This window comes from Suricata suricatta, chromosome 5 (assembly GCF_006229205.1).
Source record: "Suricata suricatta isolate VVHF042 chromosome 5, meerkat_22Aug2017_6uvM2_HiC, whole genome shotgun sequence".
Classification (NCBI taxonomy): Eukaryota; Metazoa; Chordata; class Mammalia; order Carnivora; family Herpestidae; genus Suricata; species Suricata suricatta.
Window position 1 is genome coordinate 145,652,278 of NC_043704.1, and position 24,400 is coordinate 145,676,677.

General features: G+C 47.8%; 1 protein-coding gene across 2 annotated transcripts in view; it reads left to right on the forward strand.

The window, feature by feature from the left end:
* Positions 1-11,734, forward strand: part of TRANK1 (tetratricopeptide repeat and ankyrin repeat containing 1) — an 80,263-nt gene extending 68,529 nt beyond the window's left edge. For both annotated transcript variants that reach the window (XM_029940453.1, XM_029940454.1), the window contains 4 exons: positions 1,280-1,425; positions 5,183-8,232; positions 9,278-9,376; positions 10,457-11,734. In XM_029940453.1, coding sequence (XP_029796313.1) covers positions 1,280-1,425; positions 5,183-8,232; positions 9,278-9,376; positions 10,457-10,557 — 3,396 coding nt within the window. In that variant the 3' untranslated portion in view covers positions 10,558-11,734. The remainder of the gene's footprint in view (positions 1-1,279; positions 1,426-5,182; positions 8,233-9,277; positions 9,377-10,456) is intronic.
* The last annotated feature ends 12,666 nt before the right edge of the window (positions 11,735-24,400 follow it).

Sequence of the window (24,400 nt, forward strand, 5' to 3'; positions counted from 1 at the left end):
TCACTCTTTCCGCCCCCTGCTATCGTGTTGAGGTCCGGCCAGGTTTCTGATCGCTGATAGGATTCCAGAATGGCCATCCAATGCATTTGACTTATTCATTTCCCTAGTGGTGAATGTCCAAGTGGCCACCAGCTCCCGCTGCCACACTCAGTATGGTGGTGCAGTGCATCTCCTGCGAGTCCTGGGTGTTGCTGGAGGTGGGCTTGCTAGCCCTAGGGTACATGTATACTTAATTTCACTAAGCCAAAATGGAAGCCGCTTTTCTTTCTAGAACAGCTGTACTACTTTGTGCAGAAAGTTCCATGGGCCCTGCTGTCCTGACCACATTCAGTGGGTTCTGGTTTTCTAATGTTTGCAGATTTCATGGATGTATCTCGCTATGGTTTTAATTCATGTTTCTGTATCCGTGAGGTTGAGCATCTTTATTGATTGGTTAGTTATTCAAGTTTCCTCCACTGTGACCTGCCTGTTTATATCCTTTGCCTAGTTTTCAGCCAAGTTGTTTTCTTGTGGTTGAAAGAATACATTCTGTGTTCTAGATCTGTCCAGTCAAATATGCCAACCATTAGCCATGTGTGGAAATTAAAGTTAAAATCAATGGAAATGGAATGAAATGAAAAACTCAGTTCCTCAGTTACGTGACCCACATTTCACATGCTTGCTCTTTACATGTGCCTAGTGGCTACCATATTGGCTAGCATACATGCAGAACATTTTCATCTTCACTGCAAGGTCTGTGCTAATCTAGACGTTTCTATTTGTCGTCTCCCTGTTAACTTTATTTCACATACCTGGTCTAGACGTTTCTATTTGTCGTCTCTCTGTTAACTTTATTTCACATACCCTTTATTCAGCAGTTTTGATATAATTGAGTCCATCAGTTTTTTCCCCTGAAGTTTATATGTTTTAGGTTTTATTGAAGACTTTTTTTACCTCAAGGTCACAAAGATATTCTCATACATTTTTTTCCAATAGCTTTCACGTTTAGGTCTTTATCCTGTCTGAAGGTTAAATTTGTGTATGGTGTGAAATTGGGATATAACTTTATTTTTCTCTCTGAAGAATTTTATATAATATATAATATGTATCTTATAATCTATACTATATAATTTTTACATAATTTTATATAAAGAATTTGTTTTCCTACTATTACCTATGTCTTAGCATTTTTTACTGGATCCTAACAAATAGCAGACATTGTTGTTCGTGGTGTTGGCTTATTTTTAAGACAAAAAGTTATGCTATGAATACTCTAACAGTTTATTTTACTCTGTCCTAGATAAAAGATGCTGCCTATTTCTATAAGCGAAGCCAGTGCTACAAAGATGCTTTCAGATGCTTTGAGCAGATTCAGGAATTCGATCTAGCGCTCAAAATGTACTGCCAAGAGGAGCTTTTTGAAGAAGCTGCTATTGCAGTGGAAAAGTAGGTGGTTTTATTCTCTCCCTCCCCCCACCCTGCTCTCTCCCTTCCACGGCCCTCTGGGGAATGCCTGCCTCGGAGGGTGTTATTCTGCTCTTCTGAAGTGGCCTGCCCGTGTCGCCCTCCTTCCCCTGGAGTGGCGACCAAGAGCTCCTTGAAAGCAAGAGCCAAGCCTAAAGGATGAACGGAGGAGCTGAACGGGAACTGTGGGAGGAAAGAGAGTGGGATATAATCTTCAGTTTGCAGCAAAGTCACCGTTGGTTTTAGGTTGTTCATCGCTTCCTCTTTGGGGCTGGCCTCCATTCCCACCCTCTCATTGGCGGCCATTCCAGTGCATGTAATATACACATGCTTACAATACACACATTTAACATACTCTACTCTCTTTATAAGCTTTGACACAGTGTCATGAGAAGAGGCAGAAGAAGGTGAAGGGTTTGTTACAAGTGTGTCTGTAAGACACATGGCAATTTTGTGCTTAATGATGGTTCTGCCCTCTACCCTTACCTGCTGAGGTGACAGTGTTGCTGAACAGATGGATGAAGGTAAGGGCACCAGTGGGCAGTCAGGATTTTGCTTCACTGTGATCTGCTGACAGGTCCTCAGCCATGGATCATCCATATGTGTATGAAATGTACGTACACATAACCTCATAAGCTTCGCACGTGACCCACTAGAAGCCTTCTCGAATGCTATCCTAGCTCATGTTCCAAAGGTGATATCCAGATGTCGAGATGGTGGGGCTCATGGTTGACAAGGATATAGCAACAGGATGTCATCGATGCCCCTCAGAGACCTTCTTGGTGGTATGGGACCACTAGCATGACAGGGACCGCCATTCTTTGTGTCTGTTGAGCGGGGGTTTGAGTCCACTGTAACCTCCTGGAAAGGCAGGGTGTGGGCTGGTTCTACATTTTCTTTGCTTTCTACCAAATTCTACATGTGACAAAATGAACAGAACCGACCCAGATGTTCAAAGTTCAGGGTTTTGTTAAGTTAGGTTTTGTTACAGTATAATATAGTCCAAGCGACGCACATAGTTCTCACAAAATCACTATAGTTGCGTAACCAGTACCTCAATAAAGGTACTCAGTACCTCAAGTTTTATTTTTGGAAGCGGAAAGTAGGTGTTCTCTGCCATGGCTAGTAAAGTGAGCATATTCCTTTATGCAGGGCTTTGATACCATATGTATATGATATATGCAATGGGTGTATAGTGGTTGGTTCAGGCTCCTGGAATGAAATACCATCGATTGGGTGGCTTAAACAACAGAAATGTATTCTCTCCTACTTTTGGAGGCTAGAAGTCCAAGATCAAGGCTCTGGCAAGCTGGGCTGTTGCTGAGAGCTCTTTCCCTGGCTCGCAGATGGCTGCCTTCTCACTGTGTCCTCACGTGGTCTTTCCCTGGTACTTCCTTCCACATGGAGAGAGACAGCAAAAGAGAACTCACTCTCTGGTGTCTTCTTATAAGGACACTAATCGTATTGGATTAAGACTCCACCTTGGTGACCTCATTTAACCTTAGTTACTTCCTTAAAGATCCCATCTCTAAATACAACCACACAGGGGTTGGGGCTCGAATATATGAGTTTTAGGGGACACAAACTATCACTCCATGAGAAGGTGCCGGCTGTGACATTTATTGGGTACAGAGTTATCAGGATGCTGTGAGTAATTGACCAGACCAACTCCCTTGTGAGTTCATATGACAAAACTGAGAATTTTTAAAAACACATTTACTTAGTTATTTAACCTTCTGTCATCAGTTTTTCCAAAGAGCATCGAATAGTCACAGATCTTTCCCAGAAACAGATTTTTCTCTCATTATTCTTTTACAGCTTGAGTGAGGTATGCAGCTGAGAGTTTCTAACATGTTGAGGTTAGATCTAAGTATTATCTGAGTCTTAACTGGAACCCCATGCTAGATCTGCCTGAATGTCCTTTGAGCACCGTGCATACTGAGTGTAGAATTCAATTGTTAACTGGCTTGACTCAAAGTTAACGGTGGATCTTGTAGATTTGAAAAGAAAATACCTGGGGAGTTCTCTACACTTGCTCAGAGTACTGGCTACTCCATTAGCCGATGCTCAGATGTGAGGTATACTCCTCTTCTTCATCTTTATTTACAAGCCTTCATGGAGGGTTGATATATTCTACTATATAGTCTTCTAATATATTCCTCTTATAGAAGAGGAAATGCTAGAGAAACTAATGTTTGTAGGACGACTCTGAGCCATCAGAAGGAGCCTGGGCACTCTTCTGGTTGTGAGGAGATGGATTTTATTCTATTAGGGTTCAAAAGCAAGCATGTTTTATTGGATTATTCCAGTGCCTGGAAAATTGACAGTGTGCAGGTACCAGCTTTGACCAGCAGAGTATAAAGGGGAGCATTCAGAGCTTCGTTAATCTCACTTGTACCCATACTCCTACCTGGCAGAAGAGAAGAATCACAGGGGTAATGAGAGGAATGGTATGCTGGCGTGTCTCGGGCTCTGTCTTCACCCTTTCTCCTTAGTCCTGTCTCCAACTCAGTGGGGTTGTCGCCCCAAAATGATTATCATGCTTTTACAAAAATTTGAGGCTTTTCCCCCCAGGGATAATTTTGGTTATGCATAATCATTACCCTTCATATTGACTTCCCTTTATCTATTTATTTTTCTTTTCCAATTTTTATTTACTTGTGCTTACTTAAATTCTCAGACTGACTTTCCTTTTTTTATTAATAGTTTATTACCAAGTTGGTTTCCATATAACACCCAGTGCTCTTCCCCACAAGTGCCCTCTCCATGACCATCACACCTCCTTCCCCTTCCCCCCACTCCCTCTTAAGCACTCAGTTTGTTTTCAGCATTCAAAAGTCTCTCATGATTTGCCTCACTTCCTCTCCCCAACTCTCCCCCCCTTCCCATTCCCATGGTCTCCTATTAGGTTTCTCCTGTTAGACCTATGAGTGACAACATATGGTATCTGTCCTTCTCCTTCTGACTTATTTCACTTAGCATAACACCCTCGAGGTCCATCCACTTTCCTACAAATGGCAAGATTTCATTCTTTCTCATTGCCATGTAGTACTCCATTGTGTATATATATCACATCATCTTGATCCATTCATCAGGTGATGGACATTTAGGCTCTTTCCATGATTTGGCTATTGTAGAAAGTGCCGCCATGAACATTGGGGTACATGTACTCCTATGCATCAGCACTTCTGTGTCCCTTGGGTAGATCCCCAGCAGTGCTACTGATAGTTTTTTGAGGAGCCTCCACACTGTTTTCCAGAGCGGTTGTACCAGTTTACATTCCCACCAACAGTGTTGGAGGGTGCCTGTTTCTCCACATCCTTGCCAGCATCTAGTTTCTCAATTTATTCATTTTAGCCAGTCTGACCGGTGTGAGCTGGTATCTTAGTGTGGTTTTGATTTATATTTCCCTGATGCTGAGTAACGCTGAGCATTGTTTCATGTGCCTGTTGGCCATCTAGTTCAGACTGACTTTCAAACCTAACTTCCATGTGTGTAGGTTGCCACTCCATACTATTCCATTAATTGAATATACAAAAGCTTTGTTCCTTTAGAGAATAAAGAATTAATTTTATCCCTGCGAAATGAAGAACTTATAAGTTGCTGGATAAGTGTACGTCCTATTTTGTCATTTATATCTCCACGTGGGAATTGTATGTGATTTGCCCTGTGCTGTATTTTGGAGGAAATTTTCCACTGGGTGGTAATGAGCTGACATTTGTGTTGTCTGTCATGGCAGGTACGAAGAAATGCTGAGGGCCAAGACCCTTCCCATATCTAAGCTGTCTTACTCTGCCAGCCAGTTTTATTTGGAGGCTGCAGCAAAGTACCTGAGTGCAAATAAGATCAAGGAGATGATGGCTGTCCTCTCGAAGCTCGACATAGAAGACCAGCTGGTGTTCCTAAAGTCTCGCAGACGGCTGGCAGAAGCTGCGGACCTGCTGAACAGGGAGGGTCGGAGGGAAGAGGCTGCCTCGCTGATGAAGCAACATGGCTGCCTGTTGGAGGCTGCCCGGCTCACTGCCAGCAAGGACTTCCAGGCCTCATGTCTGCTGGGGGCTGCCCGCCTCAACGTGGCCAGGGATTTGGATGTAGAACATACCAAGACCATTCTGAGAGAAGCTCTTGACCTCTGCTATCAAACCAATCAGTTGTCTGGCATTGCTGAGGCCCAGTTCCTTCAGGGGGTCATCCTGAGAGACTTTCAAAAGCTCAAGGATGCCTTCTTCAAGTTTGATACACTCAATCACTCGGCTGGCGTGGTGGAGGCTCTCTACGAAGCCTCCAGCCGGTGTGAGGTCGAGCCTGAGAAGGTCCTGGCCCTGGCTCCGGGGGGCTTGGAAGTCCTCCTCAATCTGGTCAGGGCCCTCAAAAGAGTGAACACCAATGCTGAGAAGGAAATGGTCAAGTCTTGCTTCGAGTTTTTTGGGATTTCTCAGGTGGATGCCAAGTATTGCCAGATAGCTCAGAATGACCCTGGGCCCATACCAAGAATAATTCTTGACCTGGATTTGAATCTAAAAGAGAAGAAAACAAAAGACTATTTCTTGGTCATGACCGACCAGGTGAAATTAGCCCTCAACAAACACCTTTTGAGCAGGCTGTGTCAGATCTCACAGAGCTTGCTTGGGAAGACCTATGCAGGCATCTGTGCAAGGTATATTGTAGGCCTGAGATGTGAGGTTGAAAACTGTAAAGACTTCCACAGACCTTTGCGGCGTTGTGAGGCCAAGTGTTTGGTTCAGTCAAGAATGCACTTGGTGGCGATCAGTGGGTTGCTTTTGGAAGCCAAAAACGTGTTCCCTAAAATCTTAGCAGAAGAACTTGAAGAGCTTGATCACATTTCGTCTGCAGATATGTACGACCTTTGCAGATCCTTCCTGAATGTCCTCTTTCCTAAGCACTTCCATCAGAGGGTGTTGTCCGAAAACCCCATGGCATGCAAAGAAATCCTCAAACCCAATTACAAGTCCTTTCGGTCATACAGGTCCGCTCTGAAAGAGTATATCCATTTTCTGTTTCAAAATGAAAGGCCACGAAGCCGCCGGGAGTCCACAGACTTGTGGCTGAACGCCATGCAGACCTTCCTGGTGTCCTCCAACTATCCGGAGGAGTTTGAAAAGCTGCTCCGTCAGGAGGAGGACAGCTACCACAGGGAACTCAAAGCTCTAGAGGCTGAAAAGGAGGAACGGGGCAGGGGGAGAGGCAGCAAGATGAAGGGGATCGAGGGAAAATTCGGCATGTTGGTGCCTAACAAGGATGATGAAAGTACTGACAAGACCCACCTGTGCTTCATCCGGCTGCTGGAGAACTGCATCGACCAGTTATATGTGTACCGGAGCCCTGAAGACCACAAGAGGCTCTTTTTCCGCTTCATGAACGTCCTTGTCAAGAGGTGCAAAGAACCACTCATCCCTAGCATCGGAAACACGGTGGCCCTGTTGGAGATCCAGTTTGTTCACTGTGGGGTGGTCCTAGCCCGCCTCCGGAAGAACACCATCCTGTGCCTCCCCAAGAGCTACATTGCGCTCTTGCACTACTGGGAGTTCCTGTTCAGCAGGAAGGATAGGGAGCTCGGGGATGTATTCTCCATCATTCAGGAATACAAGCCTAAGGACGTGGCCAGAGCCATTCAGGACTTCCGGTTCCACCTCTCCTACCTCGTCAAGGTGCTATGTGGCCAAGAGAATGTGAATTTCAATGTCCTGCTCGATGCCTTCAGTGAGATAGACTATGTGGTGTCCGGGGAGGCAGAGCGGACCCTGGCGCTGTGCTTGGTGATGCTGGTGAATGCCGAGGAGATTCTGCAGCCGTACTGCAAGCCCCTTCTGTACCGCCACTTCCAGGAGATCCAGGCCAGGCTGCAGCTGATGAGCAGGGACCACCCGGACCAGGTTCCCGAGAGGCTCCTGAAAGTGGTGAAGCGGGTGTTGATGGCGGTCAACGTGAAATCCGTGGCTGAGGCGCTGCAGGACCTGCTCTTGGAGCGGGATGAAGAGTACCTGATGGACTGCCACTGGCGGTGGGACAGTGTGCACACCAAAGGGTCCATGGTCCATGGCCTCTATCACGAGGAGGTGAAACTGAGCCGCCTGCTCTGTGCGGAGCCCGTGGACTGCTTTGCTGGACCAGAGTGTGAGATTGATCAAGACGAGACAGACGACCTGGCGTTTGAGGACCGAGACCCCGTCCTCGCTGCCATTCTTTCCCAGAAGCAGCGGAAGGCTTCCATCCAACGCAAGTTGAGAAGAGCATGCCTGGTGGTGTCCTTGTGCATCAGCTGGAGGAGGAGGGTGAGTGCCCAGGCAGAGTGCTTTCAAGAGGAGCCCAGGGAGCCCGCGGCTGGGAACTTTAAGAAGGCCGACATCGACAGGACCCAGTGCGACCTCTGTGGGGTGAAGTTCGCTCAGGGTCCTGACAACTATTTCAGCCCTGGGAAAGCATTTGAAGGAGTGGCTTCAGAGGCTGTGGCCCTTTCCGAGGCCGAGCCAGGAGAAAAGGAGGGTCTGGAGAGGAACAGCGAGTCTTATGAGCAGCACATCCTCCTGGAAGGCCACCAGAGACAGCAGGTGGCTTATCAGAAGTACTTCGAATTTTTCCATGAGAAGGTGGACCCAGCCATCGACGAAGGCAAACGTGTGGTGCAGGACATTGAGCAGAGCTTATGGGTCCACAGTCACCTGGGCTCCAAAGAGCACAGACACATGCTGCAGAGGAAGGTCCAGGAGAACATCAAGAAGGTTTTAGATACGGTGGAGGACCTCTACAGGCAGAAGGCCTGGGCTGGTGGTAAGGCATCCTCTGAAATTGGGGCCCAGGTAGTATTAGAGCCCGGGCTTTGAGAACACATGTCAGATCCAGTCCTGGAGATGACAGAAATTGGCGTTAGCAGAAATACAAATGAGGAACAAGTGCTCTCAAATCACAGCCAAACCTCGTTATTTAACCACCCTTCCCCCACTAAAATCTTGTGATTATCTCGAGTTGGGATGGTTTCCCTGGCACTGCAGACAACAGGAGGGCTTGCTGACTAGTTCCGTGACAAGGGTATAGGGAGAGCATTTGAAGTCAAGGAAACTTTACACTTCCGATCTGTTCTTCAGTGATCATTTCTTGAGCACCTACTCTGTACTGAACGTTTGACTAAGATCTGGGGTTACCTAGCTGGTCTCTTCCTTTTTAGGACTGATCTTAAACATACCCAGTGTGAGACCTTAACAATAAGAATTCGTATGTGGTCTTTGAATCAGATTTCCTCTAACTTCCTTGTTAGCTATTTCTTAGCAACACTGAATGCAAGTTATGTTATGGATAAAATTAGTAAAAGTTCTTATTTAAAACCCATTCTTATAATCCAGACACTCCAGTTTAAGGTTTAATGACTTTTTAATGTTTATTTTTTTTTGAGAGAGAGAGAGTGTGTGAGCAGAGGAGGGGTAGAGAGAGAGGGACACACAGAACCGAAAGCAGGCTCCAGGCTCTGAGCTGTCAGCACGGAGCCCCACTCAGGAGTCCGACTCATGAACTACAAGATCATGATCTGAGCCAAAGTCGGATGTTCAACCAGCTGTAAGTTTAATGACGTTTTGAGCAAAGTTCCTTGAAAAGTTTGCTGTTGGCAATCTCTACAGTCAGACAGTGATGGTGTCATGCTAGCTTCATTGTAGTTTAGGTCTGTGGTGGCAGAAGGTGGCTGTGGGTCCTTATCCTGTCATCCCCCTCAGAGGAAACACAGAGACAGCTTTTGGGGGTAGGGGCTTTGACTCTAGTACCGAGTAGTCTGGTTCCCTCAGCAGCCCCTTCACTCAGAGCCCTTGTCCTTTGGTTCCTGTAGCAGAGGAGGTGATGGCTCGGTTGGTCAACATGCTGATCCCGTCGGTCAGGGGTGCGCAGGAGTGGCTGATGAAGGCAGAGCTCCACTTAAATGAGGAAGGTAAGGAGCCCTTTATCCCAGGGTGGTGCTCTGGGTCTTGTGGTTCTTGGTTCTGCTGATACCCAGGTCACTGTGAAGTGGGCTCGCCTATAATGTCAATAGTGGCCACTCACTGTCTAGGGCATCTTCCCCCAGTCAGTCAGACTATTAGCAACCTAATATCTGAGTTTCCCCATCTTACCAAGGGCTCATGTTCATTGCTTTCTCCAAAATCTCGTCCGCTGCTCACAAGCTCCTATCGATGACATCTAGTCACTACTCATGCTCAGTACACTGACTCCGAAAGACAGACAAAGTATTGAAAAGCTGTCCTTTGGCAAACAGGTTTGCCTGTGGCAACCATTCATGTGAGTCAGAGAATATTTCTTGAGTGTCTAGAATGTAACAGCACTGTTTTGGCCTTAGGGATATAAAACACACTTGTGAGCAAAACAGAATCATTGGGGAATGTTTATGCGCCTTCCTACAGAGGGTTAAGGGTTTGTAGAGTGAGTGAAGTTGCTCTCCTGACAGGTAGAATGATCTTGCCAAATTCTGTATCATCTCTCTTGCCCATACCAACTGCTACTCCCTCTTGGCCAGACCTAATTTTTTCCCATTCCGTATATTACATATGCCCCAGATTATCTTTGTATGGGTCCTTCTAATCCAGACACTGCTAGAAAATCCAAGCCCCGGACCTGGGGAAAACTAAAAGGACGTGGCACAAATATTTGTGCTGGGAAAAAAATCCTTAGAATATATTCCCTGCCAGGACCATGATTTTTGTGATTGTTTCAAAAGTGACATAACTGATATACCAACTCAAGTTTGCAGTTGAGTTTAGGTTTTGTTTGACTTCTTCGCCATCTAAAGGGTCTGTAAAATAAGAGCAGAGAAACTAGCCTGTACAAGAACTTGATTCTGGAGAAGGGTGTTTACGTTGGCTCTGACCAGGCTTTTTTGCTCCTTAATTTAAAACAACTACAGAGACATTAGGTTTCATTAGCGTGTTGTATTTTAAAGTGGAGTGGGAAAAAAATCACCATTCTGTATTTTGGTTCTAGTTTTTTGTTTGTTTCTTTTTGGCTTTCGAAACAGGGATCGTTCAGGAAGATGATCATGAAAACGAAGTCGAAGACTTTGGTGAACTCCGTCCTCGAAGGCGTTTGCGGAAATGTGGAAAGCAAAGAAAATACTAATGTCCACTCAGCTGCTGCCTCCTAAGGCTTTAGAATGTTCCATCCTGACTTAGAATTCTGAGTGCTGGGGCAGACGAGAAAAGGAATGTAAATTAGCTTAAGAAGGTAGGGGAGTCTAGCAACACCTTTGATTTTTGTTCTTGTTATTTCTCTCTCACTAGCAGCTTAGATCTGATCGCTCCATCACCTGTAGGGACCTCTTAAATGATTTTTGAGTTAAAGCCTAGCAGCATTAGTTCTAAAACTCGTCCAGATGAGAGGAGTCGTAGCTGACATAACCTCGGGACTCCTCACCCTGGAGCCCGCGGTTCTCTGGCACATCACTGTCGTGACAGGAGTCAGCAGCATGTCAGCGCCTCTCACCTCAGAGCTGGTGCTGCTCGGCTGGGAAGTCCTTCCTCAGATTCCCTGTCTCCTTTCACACGGCTGCAGCGTCCGGCAGTACAAGAGCTGCGTGAGCCCAGGGTCCACCTGGGCCCACTGCTGGCCAGGCGTTACCCCAGGCTACCCTCTGCTCATCTCTGAACCTACTTAGAGCGAGGTCCCTTCTGTTGTGGCCTTTTCTCTCCCTGCAACTTTCCTGCCCTCCTTCTTCCCATTTTTGGTGACCATTTTCAGGTACCTGTGCACATCCCTGTTAGATACCTCAGCATGTAGTCAAGAACTCCCCAGTGTCCTGCAGGCGGGGGCCTCAGGACCTCTGCCCTAAAAGGCAAGCCTGGGGGACGCTGTGGGGGACTCCCAGCCTGCCTCTCCAGGGTGGCCCTAACTCTGCCTTGGCCATGGTGCCGACATTCCAACAAGTGTTTGTATGCAGTCCTACCCGCCTCAGTTGCTTGGGTGAAGGAGGCTACTGCTTCACCCTCAACTCCCGCTGAGCCAGCGGCCATCAGTGGCGTTCCGTTCGGAGGGTTCCGGAGGCCTTCGTGCCGCTCCCGGTTCCTGCCCATCCTCTGCCTGTGTGACAGCCTGGCTTACGTTGGTCCTTCATTGATCTGTCTTCACAGCAGAGCCAGCTTGCGCCCAATGTTGCTGCTGCTTTTGCTGCTTACTGTTTTCTCTTTATCATCTTTTGAGACGACTCTGTTTCCTTGTGTCTAATTTTTATTAGGCTATGTTTCTAATTTTTATTCCAGGTGGTTTTTATAAATTTCACTTGCCACGAAAAACAATCAAATCTTGCTGTATTATCACATTTTTATAAAGTGAAATCATTTCTCTTACATGGCGCTGTCCGTTTATTTATGTCCGGTCTCTGCTCCGGAAAGGGGTGAGTCCTGCGGCTGGTTCTTTCTGGCCAGCTGGTTGATGCCGTCTGAAATGAAGACATCGGGGGACTCACGGAGGGTTGCACTGCCCTGAGGGCTCACCTGTGCCTCCTGAGCGTTTAGGGTGTGGACTATAGGAGTTTTGTCAGTGCTGCCTACTGGGACTGCCCCCAACAGGAACATTGCCCTGGGAAACAGGAGACCCGGGATCGAATCTTCTCCTGCCCTCACTGAGCCGTGTTACCGGGGGTGGTCAGATCACTGAGTGCCTAGATGTGGCACGAGAACCCTTGGGGGCTCAGGCAGGGTCTGCTGTGGGACAGAGGTGGTGACCTGGACAGCAGCAGGGATAGAATGCATACCACATGGGGTGACAGCTTCATTTACATAACCCAGTGGGGCCTCAGTTTCCCCTTTAGGGGAGTTGAAGGGTCTAAGAGCCTTTCATGCATGTGGCTCTGTAGGTTGTTGCCATGGGTTTGAGCGCCCTCTGGTCTTGGCTCTGGGATCTCAGGATTTGCTTGTGTTGGGTGAGCCGGACAGCTGAGTCTCAGGAAGCAGACTGTCCTCTGTCCTCTGAGCCTAGGCTTCAAGGTCCAGGAGGCTCATGACTGGGCCAGATGAGCCTGCTGCCTTCTCTATCAACACTGTCAGAAAGAACTCCCTGGAGAGGAGCACTCCTGAGAATCTACCTCCTCTACTCATAGGGCTCCTTAGAGTGTGGGTGCAGAGGGTGGGGAGGGAGGAATGGGATTCAGCAGTATGGTCAGTAATTTCCACTGATGACCTCAATCCTGAGGCCCCCACCCAAAAGCAGGAGTTTTGGTGTCCCAGGCCTGGCCTGGAAGTCCAGGAAGGGGGGTAGGTGTGCGGGGTCTCTAAGAGCACTCTCCTGTTGGGTAATTCACTAGCCAGACTCCCAGGACTCAGCATATGGTTTGTTATAGCCAGAGCGATACCAACACGGTCCGTAAAGGGAAAAGGCACAAGGGCTGAGTTGAGGGGGGATATTGAGTGCCGGCTTCTGAGGGGCCTCTCCCAGTGGACTCACAGAGGACAGTCTGTCCACTGACAAGTTGACAACACATGTGAATTGTTGCCAATCAAAAGTATTAGAGACTCAGTGCTCAGAGTGTTCAGTGGGGGCTGGCCATGTAGGTGCTTCTGCCTGGCACGTATCAAAGTCCCAGAGTCTCAGAAGGAAAGCAGGTGTTCAGCATAAACTACACTGTACAAATAGCACTGTGAGGCACAGTTACCGGTTCTGAGGTTGGCAGGAACTCTCCAGAAATTCAAGTTCCCAGACGCCCGCCAAGGGGCAAGCTGACAAGCAGAAAAGCTAACCGTCAGGCCTGCCATGTTAACTCTCTTCTGCTTCAGGGGTTCCCCAGGCTGGAGCTTGGTCATGATCACCCCCACCCCTGGCTTGCTTTGTGGCCCTTCCCCTCACCGTGTACCCAGCTCCTGGACAAGCATGGACGTAGCTAGTGTCTACCCCCACCCCCCAGTCTAGAGGGGGAATTCCCAGGGACAGATGATCTTCCAAAAACCCATCATGAAGTATCAGCTGTTTTCCCAACTGCCTCAGACATGGATTCTACTTCTTTGCAGTCAGCATGAACCATTTAGGGAGGTGTTTGGGGCCCATGAGGCCTGTTCGGGGGAAGGGAAGGGGCTGGATGGCTCCTACCAACGTGCACATGCTTTGGTCTGACTTTAGCCAAAGCTCTTTTAGCTGAGAGCCCTTGTTCTCCTCAAAGTCTTTCTGGAGACAAGGGTCCAGTCTTCTAATGACTGGGGGAAGGGAGGACACTGAGGGTCCCTCTTCCTCACAGCTGGGTGAAGAGGTACACTGTGGAATGGGGTGCAGCTAGGCGGGGAAGCACAGAACCAAGGTAGACCTGTGTGGGGCCTCTGGGCTTTCTAGAAGAGCCTCTTTTTCCCACTGATTATCCTCATATGGGCCATATGACAGTATCACCTTCTAAACACCTGAGGGGATGAAGCACGTTTTTCTCTGACCATCTATTTGAACAACACGTATTTGCTCACTGCTCCTCTCCATTTTGATTTCTAAAAATACCTTTACTATTTTCTGTGACCACAAATATAATCCAAACTCATTTTAAAAATCCGGCTCTTACCCAGTCACCAGCACCACCAATTTGGAATTACATTTTTATTTATTTTAACAAAGTGGATTGAACCACAGAGCCTCCACTTTCGCTTCAGTTTTCCGCGTGCAACTGATTTTTGCCATGCTAACACATTGAGCTCTTTTAAAAAACTGGACCATATTCATGGTTAGCCATGCTCCCAGCTGAATCCTTGAGTTGCTTCCAATTTTGCATGTCCCCAGGTGGTCCTGGACACTTGTAACGTTTCTCTGCTGCTTATAAACATACAATTAAATATGATTCAGCCTTAAGAAGGAAGGAAATTTGGACACACGCCATGACATGGATGAACCTTGAGGACATTATTGTAAGTGAAGTAAGCCAGTTGCAAAGAGACAAGTACTACACGAATTCACTTACACGCATCACCTAGAGTACTGAAAGTTATAGAAGAAAAAGTGGAATGGTAGTTGCCCGACACTGTGGGAAGGGGAAATAGGGAGGTATTGTTTGATGGGTAGAAAGTTTTGGTGAGATAAAGTTCTGGAGCTTGGTTGTACAATGTGAATGTACTTAATGCTACTGCACAAAAGTTTAAAGTAGTAAATTATATATTATGTGCATTTTATCACAAAATAATAATAATAATAATGAAAATTTTACATCCCCCCAAATAAAAAGTGAGAATGTCAAGTTCCAAGGTGATTCTAGTTTTAATATTAACAGATACTGGCAAAGTGCTTCCAGAAGGGCTGTACTGGCCTGATTTCCATTGCAGTGTGTGAGGGATCCCTTCTCCCACAGTGCCTCCAACATGGGCATTTCCGATCTGTTCTCCATCGTGATTTGGCAATGGCAAATGGGGACGAAGAGAGGGCAGAAGCTGACACTTAACTTGAAGTGTAACAAAAGAATGTTCTTGTGTTCAGCCCATCTAGACACTTGAGTGGCCACAAAGTGAATTTGGGTTACGGCGTTGGCAGGGTAGGTGTAGATCTCTGCCGATGCCTCTGGAGACTCCAGAGTTATTCTAGCTCTTCCCCATCCCATCCCACTCCCTAACCTTAAAATCATGACTCCAAATATCATGGACTGGCCTACATATTTCCCTGAAACAGCTGTCCTGCAGAATCACTAAAACTTGGGTTAAAAATAGCCTCGGTCTCTAAAAGAAGGTTGAGTCCCTGGAAACAAAGCCCTCTTAGAAATGTTGCCACCTCTGGAAAGGGCACACGAAAGCTGCCCCAGCTCTTTCCCTGGAGCTTGTCTCTACTCGTGACTACCCCTCTGCCCTGGAAACAGATTCTTGCCTAAATTCCTGCTCTAGGTCCATCGATGGAAGAAAAGCAGGGAATGAGGGAGGATAATGCAATTATAAACAAGCTACAAGCTCGTGTCCTTATTTCCATTATATAAATGCCCAAATGGGCTCAGAGACTTTAAATAACATGTCTGAATTCCCAAACCTAGTATAAGGAGCCAAATTTCAATCTTACATCCCACTTCAAAGATACTGTGGTGACGGTACTCTGCTTCCCAGGCGCAACCCTTCCCCCCAAAAGGTCTTATCAGTCTTTCAGGTCACAGCACCACCAGGGTCAGAGGATGTGTCGGGCAGAGGAAGAGAATTCTGCAGCACCAGGAGATGTTTCTACACAACAGCCCCCCTAAAGAATGCCCGGTACCTTGCTGATGGCTTCTCCCTCCCCCTTAGCAAGTGGGGAGACACATTTTCCTGGATGGTGGGTGGGAGTGAGGATCAGCTGTCTACTGTTGTCGGCAGACCTGGCTGCTCTGCTGTGGCAAGGACTGAAAGTCTATCAGGTTAAACAGGGAGCCTTCCCATGAGCTCCTAACCCCTGTGCTGTTATGAAAGTTGCTGGGTGAGGAGCCGGCCTCTGGCTGGCCATCGATCTTTGCACGCTGTGGTCAGGATCTCCAAAGCATATTTAGAGTGACAAGATTAGGCAAAGCCAGTGTCAATTGCTTAGGAACGGTATTTGCAGCTGAAGGGAGAGCAGTTACCTGCTGTGGGGACTTGCCCATCCTTTGGGTCATAAACTTAAGGATGACCCAGGGACACAGATGTCTGGCAATTACATGGTATTGATCCAAAAGCACATTCAAGGCATCCAGACCCCAGATCAGCTTGCTGGAGAAGGCCAGGGACAATTAGTGAGTGAGTGTGTGTGTGTGCACGCATGTGTGTCAGAGAGAGAGAGAGTTTGAGATGTTAGGCATTGAGATGGTTATTATGGCAGGAGAATCTATGAATCCTGGATTTCTATCCTGCAAGGACCCTGGAGACAGATGCATGAGGAGAAATGACCAAGAAAAGTGCCACAATGCTGTAGTGTTAGCTAAACATTCTGCCCCAAACCTGCAAAAAGTGTACATATACACATCCTTCTCCAGATTATATTCTGGTAGTTAGGAGACCCTTGCTCAAATCTTCCTGACTTCCGCCTTGCCAATCTGCTGGGTCAAGGGGAAGCCAAGGGCAGCTGTTTGTTCTGCTCTTAACACCCTTGGCTCTAGACCTTCTTACCCTCTGGCAGCATCCTTGATCTTGAGTCTTTCAACCGATGATACCCTCTTGCTACATTCCCTGGCATCTGTCTTGAGCTATGAAGACACACTCATCCAGCTGTGGGGCTTAACACAAGGCCAAGAGCAACCATAATCGTAACAGCTGCCATTTAGTAAAAAAGTACTTCAGTACTGGCTCACACAAGTGCTACCTTCGTCAGTACCCACAGTATCCCCATCATACCCATGGAGACTACGGCTCTGAGTGCTCTATCCAGCCCTGTCCCTCAGGACTACCTGCTCCAGCCTTGGCCCATGGGGACAAGTTTGTTTATAGAGACAGAAAGGGTGGAGGCTTTCTTGAGAATAAAAACACTATTCTTCCATCTTCTACTCCACCAACTTCCTCTCCTGCTCAGTTTTCCTTCAAGCAGATGTCAGCATGTTTCCAATTCTCTGGTGTCCTGTGGCTTTTTCCATTGCTGACTTGTAGGTGTTAATTTGGCATTGGGGGAAGGACGGGGCAGCATCTGTGTTTTTGTCACAGTTTACGAGGTCTGTTGTCTTGGTGAGAGCTACGATGGTGAGCCCTGCCTTGGGGATTTTTTCCGCCATGTTGCTGGTCTTGTTGACCTTGAGGGAGGACCCCTGAGACAGTACAGGGGTCTGGCACATCCAAGGAAGGGAAAGAGTCCCTCACAGGGAATGCTACTGGTTTCACAAGGGAGGAAAGAGAACTACAGGTCAGATTGGTGACCTTTTCAACTTTTATTTCAAGCTTTTCCAGAGCTTCTGGGGAAGAGGTAGAGGAAAAACACTTTAGCCCTTCCGCTCAGACTCTGAGACATCAGAAAAACTGTGTGAAAGGCAGTCAGTCATCCCAGCCTTTGTGTGCCTGATGCCACAACCTGAGTCCCCAGAACCAATTACAGGATCGCTCAGCTTCATCAGCTCTTGAGGCTCATCAAAACCCAGACTTTAAGAACCCAAACTGGGTTAGAATTCTCAGGAGGATCTAGATTTGTAATTGAGGTGCTTTCTTGGAAGAACGCTAGTCTTTTCCCTTGGAAGGACACTAGTCATCCGTTTTTCTGCAAACATTTATTGGACACCTACTAGGGTTTTCAAATAAAAATAGGGAAGGAGCAGAAATCCTGTTAGAATAAAAGTAAGCTATGGAGATGCTAGGATGTCAGGCTGTCTATGCCAAGGAGGGGGAAGGTGGCCTGGGCACCAAGAACACGGCTTTTGAGCAAGTAGGACACTTGCTGGGAGTAGAGAATAGCATCTCTGAATGCTTGCCTGCGTGCGTGTGTGTGTGTGTGTGTGTGTGTGTGTGTGTGTGTGTGTATTGGGCTGGGATATAAAGGAAGAAGGTGCTTGTGGTTGACTTTCTCACCCCGTCTCTTCCTTTACATTTAATTTAAAGGAAAAATAATGTGCACAGGCTGCCCGGGGGTGTCCAGGTGGAATTCAACCACCGCTGTTTAGTTCAAGTGAACTGCAGTCCACAAATATATCTGAAAAGGAGTCTTTGCCAAGAGACAAACACTGTTTTGTCTACTCTTTTTGCAGGAGTCAATGAAACAAATCAAGTGGGAGCCTGTGATCTGAAGGCTCTACAATTCCCTGTCTCATACTGAGGGATGGTAGCTGGTGTAGGGGGGCAGGGTGGGGGACTGTGGGGGGAAGCTCTGTGCAGCAGGAGGGGACTGTCTGACAGGAGAGGAGACCTAGAGGCATTTTAACTAACCCCCCTCCCCACTGGTGAGAACCGAGTGGATTAGTTGGCCAGGGCCACCATATCAAAGTACCACAGACTGTGAGGGCTTAAACCAGCAGAAATGCATTTCCCCATGGTTCTGGAGGCTGAAGTCAGAGATCAAGGTGTCAGCAGTTTTGTTCTTCTGGGCTTGGCAATGGCTGTCATGTCCGTGTGTCTTCACATGTTCTTCCCTCTTTGCGTGTCTGGGTCCAAATCCCCTTTTTCTTAGGGACACCAGTCATACTGGATTAGAGCCCACCCTAAGTAAACTCATTTAACTCCATCACCTCTTTTACAAAGGCCCTATCTCTTAATACAGTTACATTCTCAGGTAGTGGGGATTAGGACCTCAATCTATGAATTTGGGGGGCCACAGCTCAGGCTGTAGCACCAGGTAAAGGCATCACCTTTGCGCTGAGCAATGCTCGAGGCAGAATGACTTTAGTTGGATCTATTAGCCCCGTTGCCCAAGTGCAGAGGGCGGAGCCTATGATGATAGATTTGGGCTGAGGAGAGGGGACTGAGGGTTGATGTCATCCAGTTGACTCTACTGCTGAAAGTGGGGTGTGGACAGCTGTCTGGCTGTGGGGGTCCTAAAGGCTGTCCAGTGAACTTTTCTTCTGCCTCTCTTTGGTCTTTTCTGATCCTCCTACATGAATGTGCCCCTGTGGTGTTCATGACTTCATAACAAGTCTTCCTGTCCCAGTACCTCTTCCAAGGACCCGCTGACCTTTTCCAACCTGATGTCTCACTAGTACACTGAACTCAAGTGTCCCAAATAAGTGCTTTGCCCCTGGGGCCACGTTTTGGTCTTAATTTCTCAATTTCCATTAAGGGCCCTCTTCCCTTCAGTCATGAGACTCAGAAGAAGCTGGTTGTATCCTTCAACAAGACCGTGATCTTCCTGAGGACAGGGCTTGGGCTGGTTCACCGTGGCATCCCCCCCGCCCCAAGCCTCTGTGTGCAGCCTTTAGTGGGCACCCAGTAGCTATTTGGAGACTGAGGGAATGAAAATCTAATCATGTTTTATCCCCAAAGCTAATTTATAATCAATCACCCAGACTGAGAGATTACTCAATCTCATTCGTCCTTCTGCAAACATTTATTGGACACTTACTATATGCTTTGATGGTCGATTTTATGGACTGAAATGTAGCTGGTGCTAGGGCTGCAGGACAGAGTAGGAGGGGCTAGGAGTGTTTTTGAAAGCCCCCCCCCCCGCCCCCCGCTCCGCCAGTGTTTTCTCTGTCCTGACTCAGGTCTGCATTCTCTTTCATTTGGACCACGACCCCTGTTGGAGGAGGTCATGGAGAGGATGGACCAGGGACCTGGAGGCTCCTCACCCCATCCCCTGTCCTTGAAATGTCCATTCCAACCATCTTTCATGCCTTAAGGGAGCATGTGTTGTTGAAATCGTCTGGACACACCGCTCTCAGCATACGAGTGCCAGTTTGAGGGCCAGCACCCACCCGCCCTTGCCAGGCTGCTCAGCTTTGTGCCTCATTTGTGTCCTAGTCATACTGTCTGCTTCCTCACGCTCACCTTGACCACATTGTTCTGTTGCTCACAGGCACCTGGGCCTGCTTGCTGATCAGGCTCTCACTAGCCTGCTTGTCCAGACCCCTTGGCCCCCAAGGAACTCACTGTCTTTCCTAACTGTTCTGAGTCTCTTCTGACCACCTCCAGGCCGCCACCTCCAGGAAAGCTTCCATAATCTGCACGTGGAAATTCTCCTAGTTCTCAGTGAGGGGCCGATGCGCTCCCCCTGGCGCGTGGTCTCCGCGCCTCTGCCACGGCATTTCAGCAGAAGTGGAACAGGGCTCTAGTGCACGTGTCTGCCTCCTTCAAGCCCGCACTGTCCAGTGGAGCAGTCACTAGCCACAGGTGGTGATTTCAAGTAAAATTAGCTAAAGTGAAATGTAACTGAAACTTCGGTGCCTTGGGCACACCGGCCGCACTTTGGGCGCTCTGTAGCCACATGTGGCTGGTGGCTCCGTGGTGTCCTGCACACACAGCTCTAGATCAGAACCTTCCTAGGACTGGCCAGGTGTAAGCATGGGGCTTGGCCCACAGCCGAGTGCTCAACAAAGGTTTGTTGAATTGAGTCGGACATATGCTTTGGAGGGAGTAAAAGGGATAGGGGGACCATTGAAGAAATCTTTGGTGACATTGAACCAGCTTTGCAGTCTCCCAGAGTGAATGGAGAATGCTCCAAGGGGCAGAAGCCCAGGTAGAAAGGCAGGGAGCTGAGCACCTAGTACTTTGCCAGGCGTAAAGCGCAGCTCCCTGATTTGGTGGGGCTGGTGGTGGTGGTGGTAGTGGTGGTGGTGGTGGTGGTGGTGGTGTGTGTGTGTGTGTGTGTGTGTGTGTGTGTGTGTGTGTATCTGTGTCTGTGTGTGGGTGCAGACAATTGCTATTCTAGACACATTTTCCCATCTGGATGAGACACATTTTTGGCTCACGGCTTGAAACAGAATCAGGGCCAAGAGCGTGCTCTCGAGTGCGCGTGTCTGGGACTGTCATGTTTGAGTGCTGCCTTTGTTCCCTGTCCCACTGGGCTACCTTGTCCTGCCCTGCCCAGCCAGCCAGGCAGGAGGCAGAAGAGCCTGGCCACCCCCTGCAGCCCGAGCCTGGCTTCTGAGAAGGGACCCGGGGAGAGGAGAGAAAATGCATGGAGGCCCATACACAGCAAGAAGAGCAAGGCTCCTGGCTTTTTTCCAGCCTGAATCTGGGGCTGTGTGTCAGTCTTAGCTTCTAACAGAGGCACTGCCCTTGCAGCAGCAAGGAGCCCGTTTCTCTGGGAAACCCAGGCTGCAAGCCTTCCGGCTGTGAGTGGGAGGCTCTGAGCTCTGGCAGGTGCAAAGCAAGAAGTGGGGCCTCTCTCCTATCAGACTGGGTTGCCTACCCCTTCGTCAAGGAATTGACACTTATCTCCTTTTCCTTCAGGGGTGTTCATGAGCTATCCAAGCATAGCGATTGTGGCCCCTGTGTGGAGACCCAGGGGCTGGCAAGTGGCTCAGGGCTGTCATTGTGCTTAATCTTCCCAGTGACCTTGAGATGCAAGCAGTGTCCGCTCTGCAGATGTAGAAACGGAGGTGTGAGTAGGCGAGGCTGAGTGCCAAGTGTCTTTCCCTCACCCTCGCTCGGGGCACAGCTCCACACCTCACTGGTAGAAACATGGGGGGCGGGTTGGCTCCCCGCTGGATGTCCTCGGAAGCAGTCCGATTCGCCTTGTGCCAGCCAGCCTGAGCCATGCTCCCCATCCGGGACCCGAGACAGCTGCAGGTACCTCTGACCCCTCGACTCCTGTGACACCCCCAACCTCGCACACCGCCGTGTCAGTAGCACAGATGGCTCTAAGGAACGTGACAGTGTCAGGCTGGACATGAAGGCTCTTAGTTGCCTACCGCGTCTCCCGTGTTGCTTCCAGCACAGATGGGCCACGGACTTCTCTCTTCCTCTCTTGGGCTCTTCACGGCAGAACGGACTCATGCCCCCCCTCACGTGCCCGCCTAAGAGACCCCCAACCTCATCTCTCCTGTGCTCCCCTATCCTCTTCAACTTTTCTTTCTCCACCCCCTCACGGCAGATTGTTTTCCAAAAATTGGCACAGAACTATTTCTAGTCCACCTGTCCTACCGGTGCTCTAAGGCTCCTCACCAAGAGCTGCTTCATGTTCTCTCCTCCGGAACCAGTGGGATTTTGCCACTACCTTAGAGGGACAGAATATAGTAGAAGGGAACTAAGACTTCCAAGGCTAAGTCACAAGAAGTGCCCGGGCTCCTCCTGGCCCTCTGTCAGAGAGCCCTGCCACCACGCTGGAAGGAACTTCAGCGGCCATTTGGAGAGGCCGTTTGCAGGCTTCCAGCCAACAGCTCCAGCTTAGGTCTCAGCCGACACGAGACACCCAGTCACAAGACATGTGGGTGAGCAAGCCTCCAGCTGATTCTGGGTCCTAGCCTTTGAGCTGCCCTGTATGACACCAAATGGAGTAGACAAGCTACCTCATGGAACCCTACACAAGTTGCAGACCTATAAGCAAATCAAGTGTTACTTGAAGCCACTGTGCTTTGGGGTAGTTGGTTCTGCAACCGTAGTAACCAGAATACCTAAAGAGGGCTTTCGGCCCCCCAAATTAATAATAATTGACACAGCCTTTGCCTGAGTTTCTTTCTCCTCACGATTCCTGCTTCTAGTTGCTGCTTAGCCATACCCTACAGGATGAAGTCCGCAAGACCACAGGGAATATGACCCTGTGTGTTACAGGTTTAAAAGATACTCCCCTGATCCAGTTTTGAGGTCCTAACTAGAGGCTGGTTAGTTCCTCTTCCTGGTTATAGCTAACTCCACCCTCGATCTTGTCAGGTTTTTACACCTAGGCCAGCACACGCATGGGCTACCAGACAGCTGCCCGAGTTTCCAGAGCCAGGTACCAACAGCCGAGGACGGACCCTGTGCCCAGAAATGATTCACACTGGCCGGTCCTACACCTGCTCATCCTGCCTGCCCCTTCCTCCCCTCAGAGGCTACGTACAGGCTCTTGCCCTCACTTCTTTCTCCTTTTGCCTTCTGACCAGACCTGGTGCTTCCCGGAGTGGCCCTGCACCATTGCTGTCTTCTCCCACAGAACTGTGGGTCACAAAATCGTAAAAATCTTTCAACTTTCTCTCTCTGGTCTCACCATATATCACCCAGGCTAATATTTAAAACACCTTGACACCAGCCCAATTGGTTAGAAGTTGTTGTGTAATAAAGCCCCTGAACGACCATTTAGAACAGCAGTCAGTCCTTGTTAGAGCTCACAGGTCACGAGGCTGGGCTGGGCTGACCTCAGCGAGGCTTGCTCATGGGTGTGAGTCACCAGGGGCCTTTGCTCCAGGTGAAGCATGGCTAAGCAGTCTCATCTGGGATAGGTCTGATCTGTCTGTCTTTCAGTCCTCTCCTGGGACCAGTGGGTGAGCCTGAGCTTGTCCTTTTCACGAAGAGAGCAGAAGCACAGGGAGCAAAATGAAGTCAGAGTCTCTCACAGCCCAGGCTTAGAGCTTACATCATTCCTTCAGTCACTTGTATCGGCCAAAGCTAGTCACATGGATGTCAGGAGTCGGAAATTATGTCTCACCCATAGTGAGAGACCCCCGAACACGCAAGGGCATGGACACAAGGAGGAGTGAAAAACTTGGGTTACTAATGAAAATCTACCATTTCTCCCAAATAGTACTACATCTAGAGTTAGATTGGTCTTCATAAGACTATCTTTTATTATGTATCATTAACCTGAAAACAACTATTTTGGATAATATATTTTGAAATTAGTTATTTTCAGCTGGCTTTTTACCTATAAACACAACAATTATGCACACAAGGTAAAACATTAAAATTACCCAAGGATATACTATGAATATTAAGTTTTCTTTCCTCCTGACTTTTTAGTTTTCATTCCAACACTATTACCCTTTTTCACTTAATAACATACTGTATGTGTATTAGTACATAATAACATCTTTCTTTTTTACAATTACAACATACATAGCTTAACAAGTCTCATACTGATGGATGTGTAGATTTTTTCCATCTCTTACCATCATAAACAATGAGATGGTCGTCCATTCATCTCTGCATATATGAGAGCATGTCTATAGGATAGATTCTTAGATATGGAATTGGTGAGTTAAAGTGTGTGTGCATTTGAGATTTTGGTAGATTTTGCTAAATTGCCATAAGCTGATGGTTAATTTAGTCTTCATTTTACAATGTCTGAGAAATGTATTTTCCTGTATCCTTACCAAAGTGTTATTATACTTATTGACCTTTGTCAATGGAATAGTTATATCCAGGAAACTGAGTTTTAATATTCATTCCTCATATTATTAGTGAGTTTATGAGAACTTTTTCAGACGTTTAAAATCCATTTGTGTTTACTTTTCAGTGAAGTGTGGTATTCATAAAGATTTTGTACGGTGACATATGGTAACTACAGCTATTGTGTAATGTATATAATTGCTAAATCAATATGTTATACACCTGAAACTAATATAACATTATGTGTCAACTATATTTCGATTAAAAAAGAGATGGAGTAATAGAGACTGGACTTACCTTTCTATTTTAACAATAACAACAACAAAATAGACAAAAATAAATGACATGATTGCATTTAAGACTCT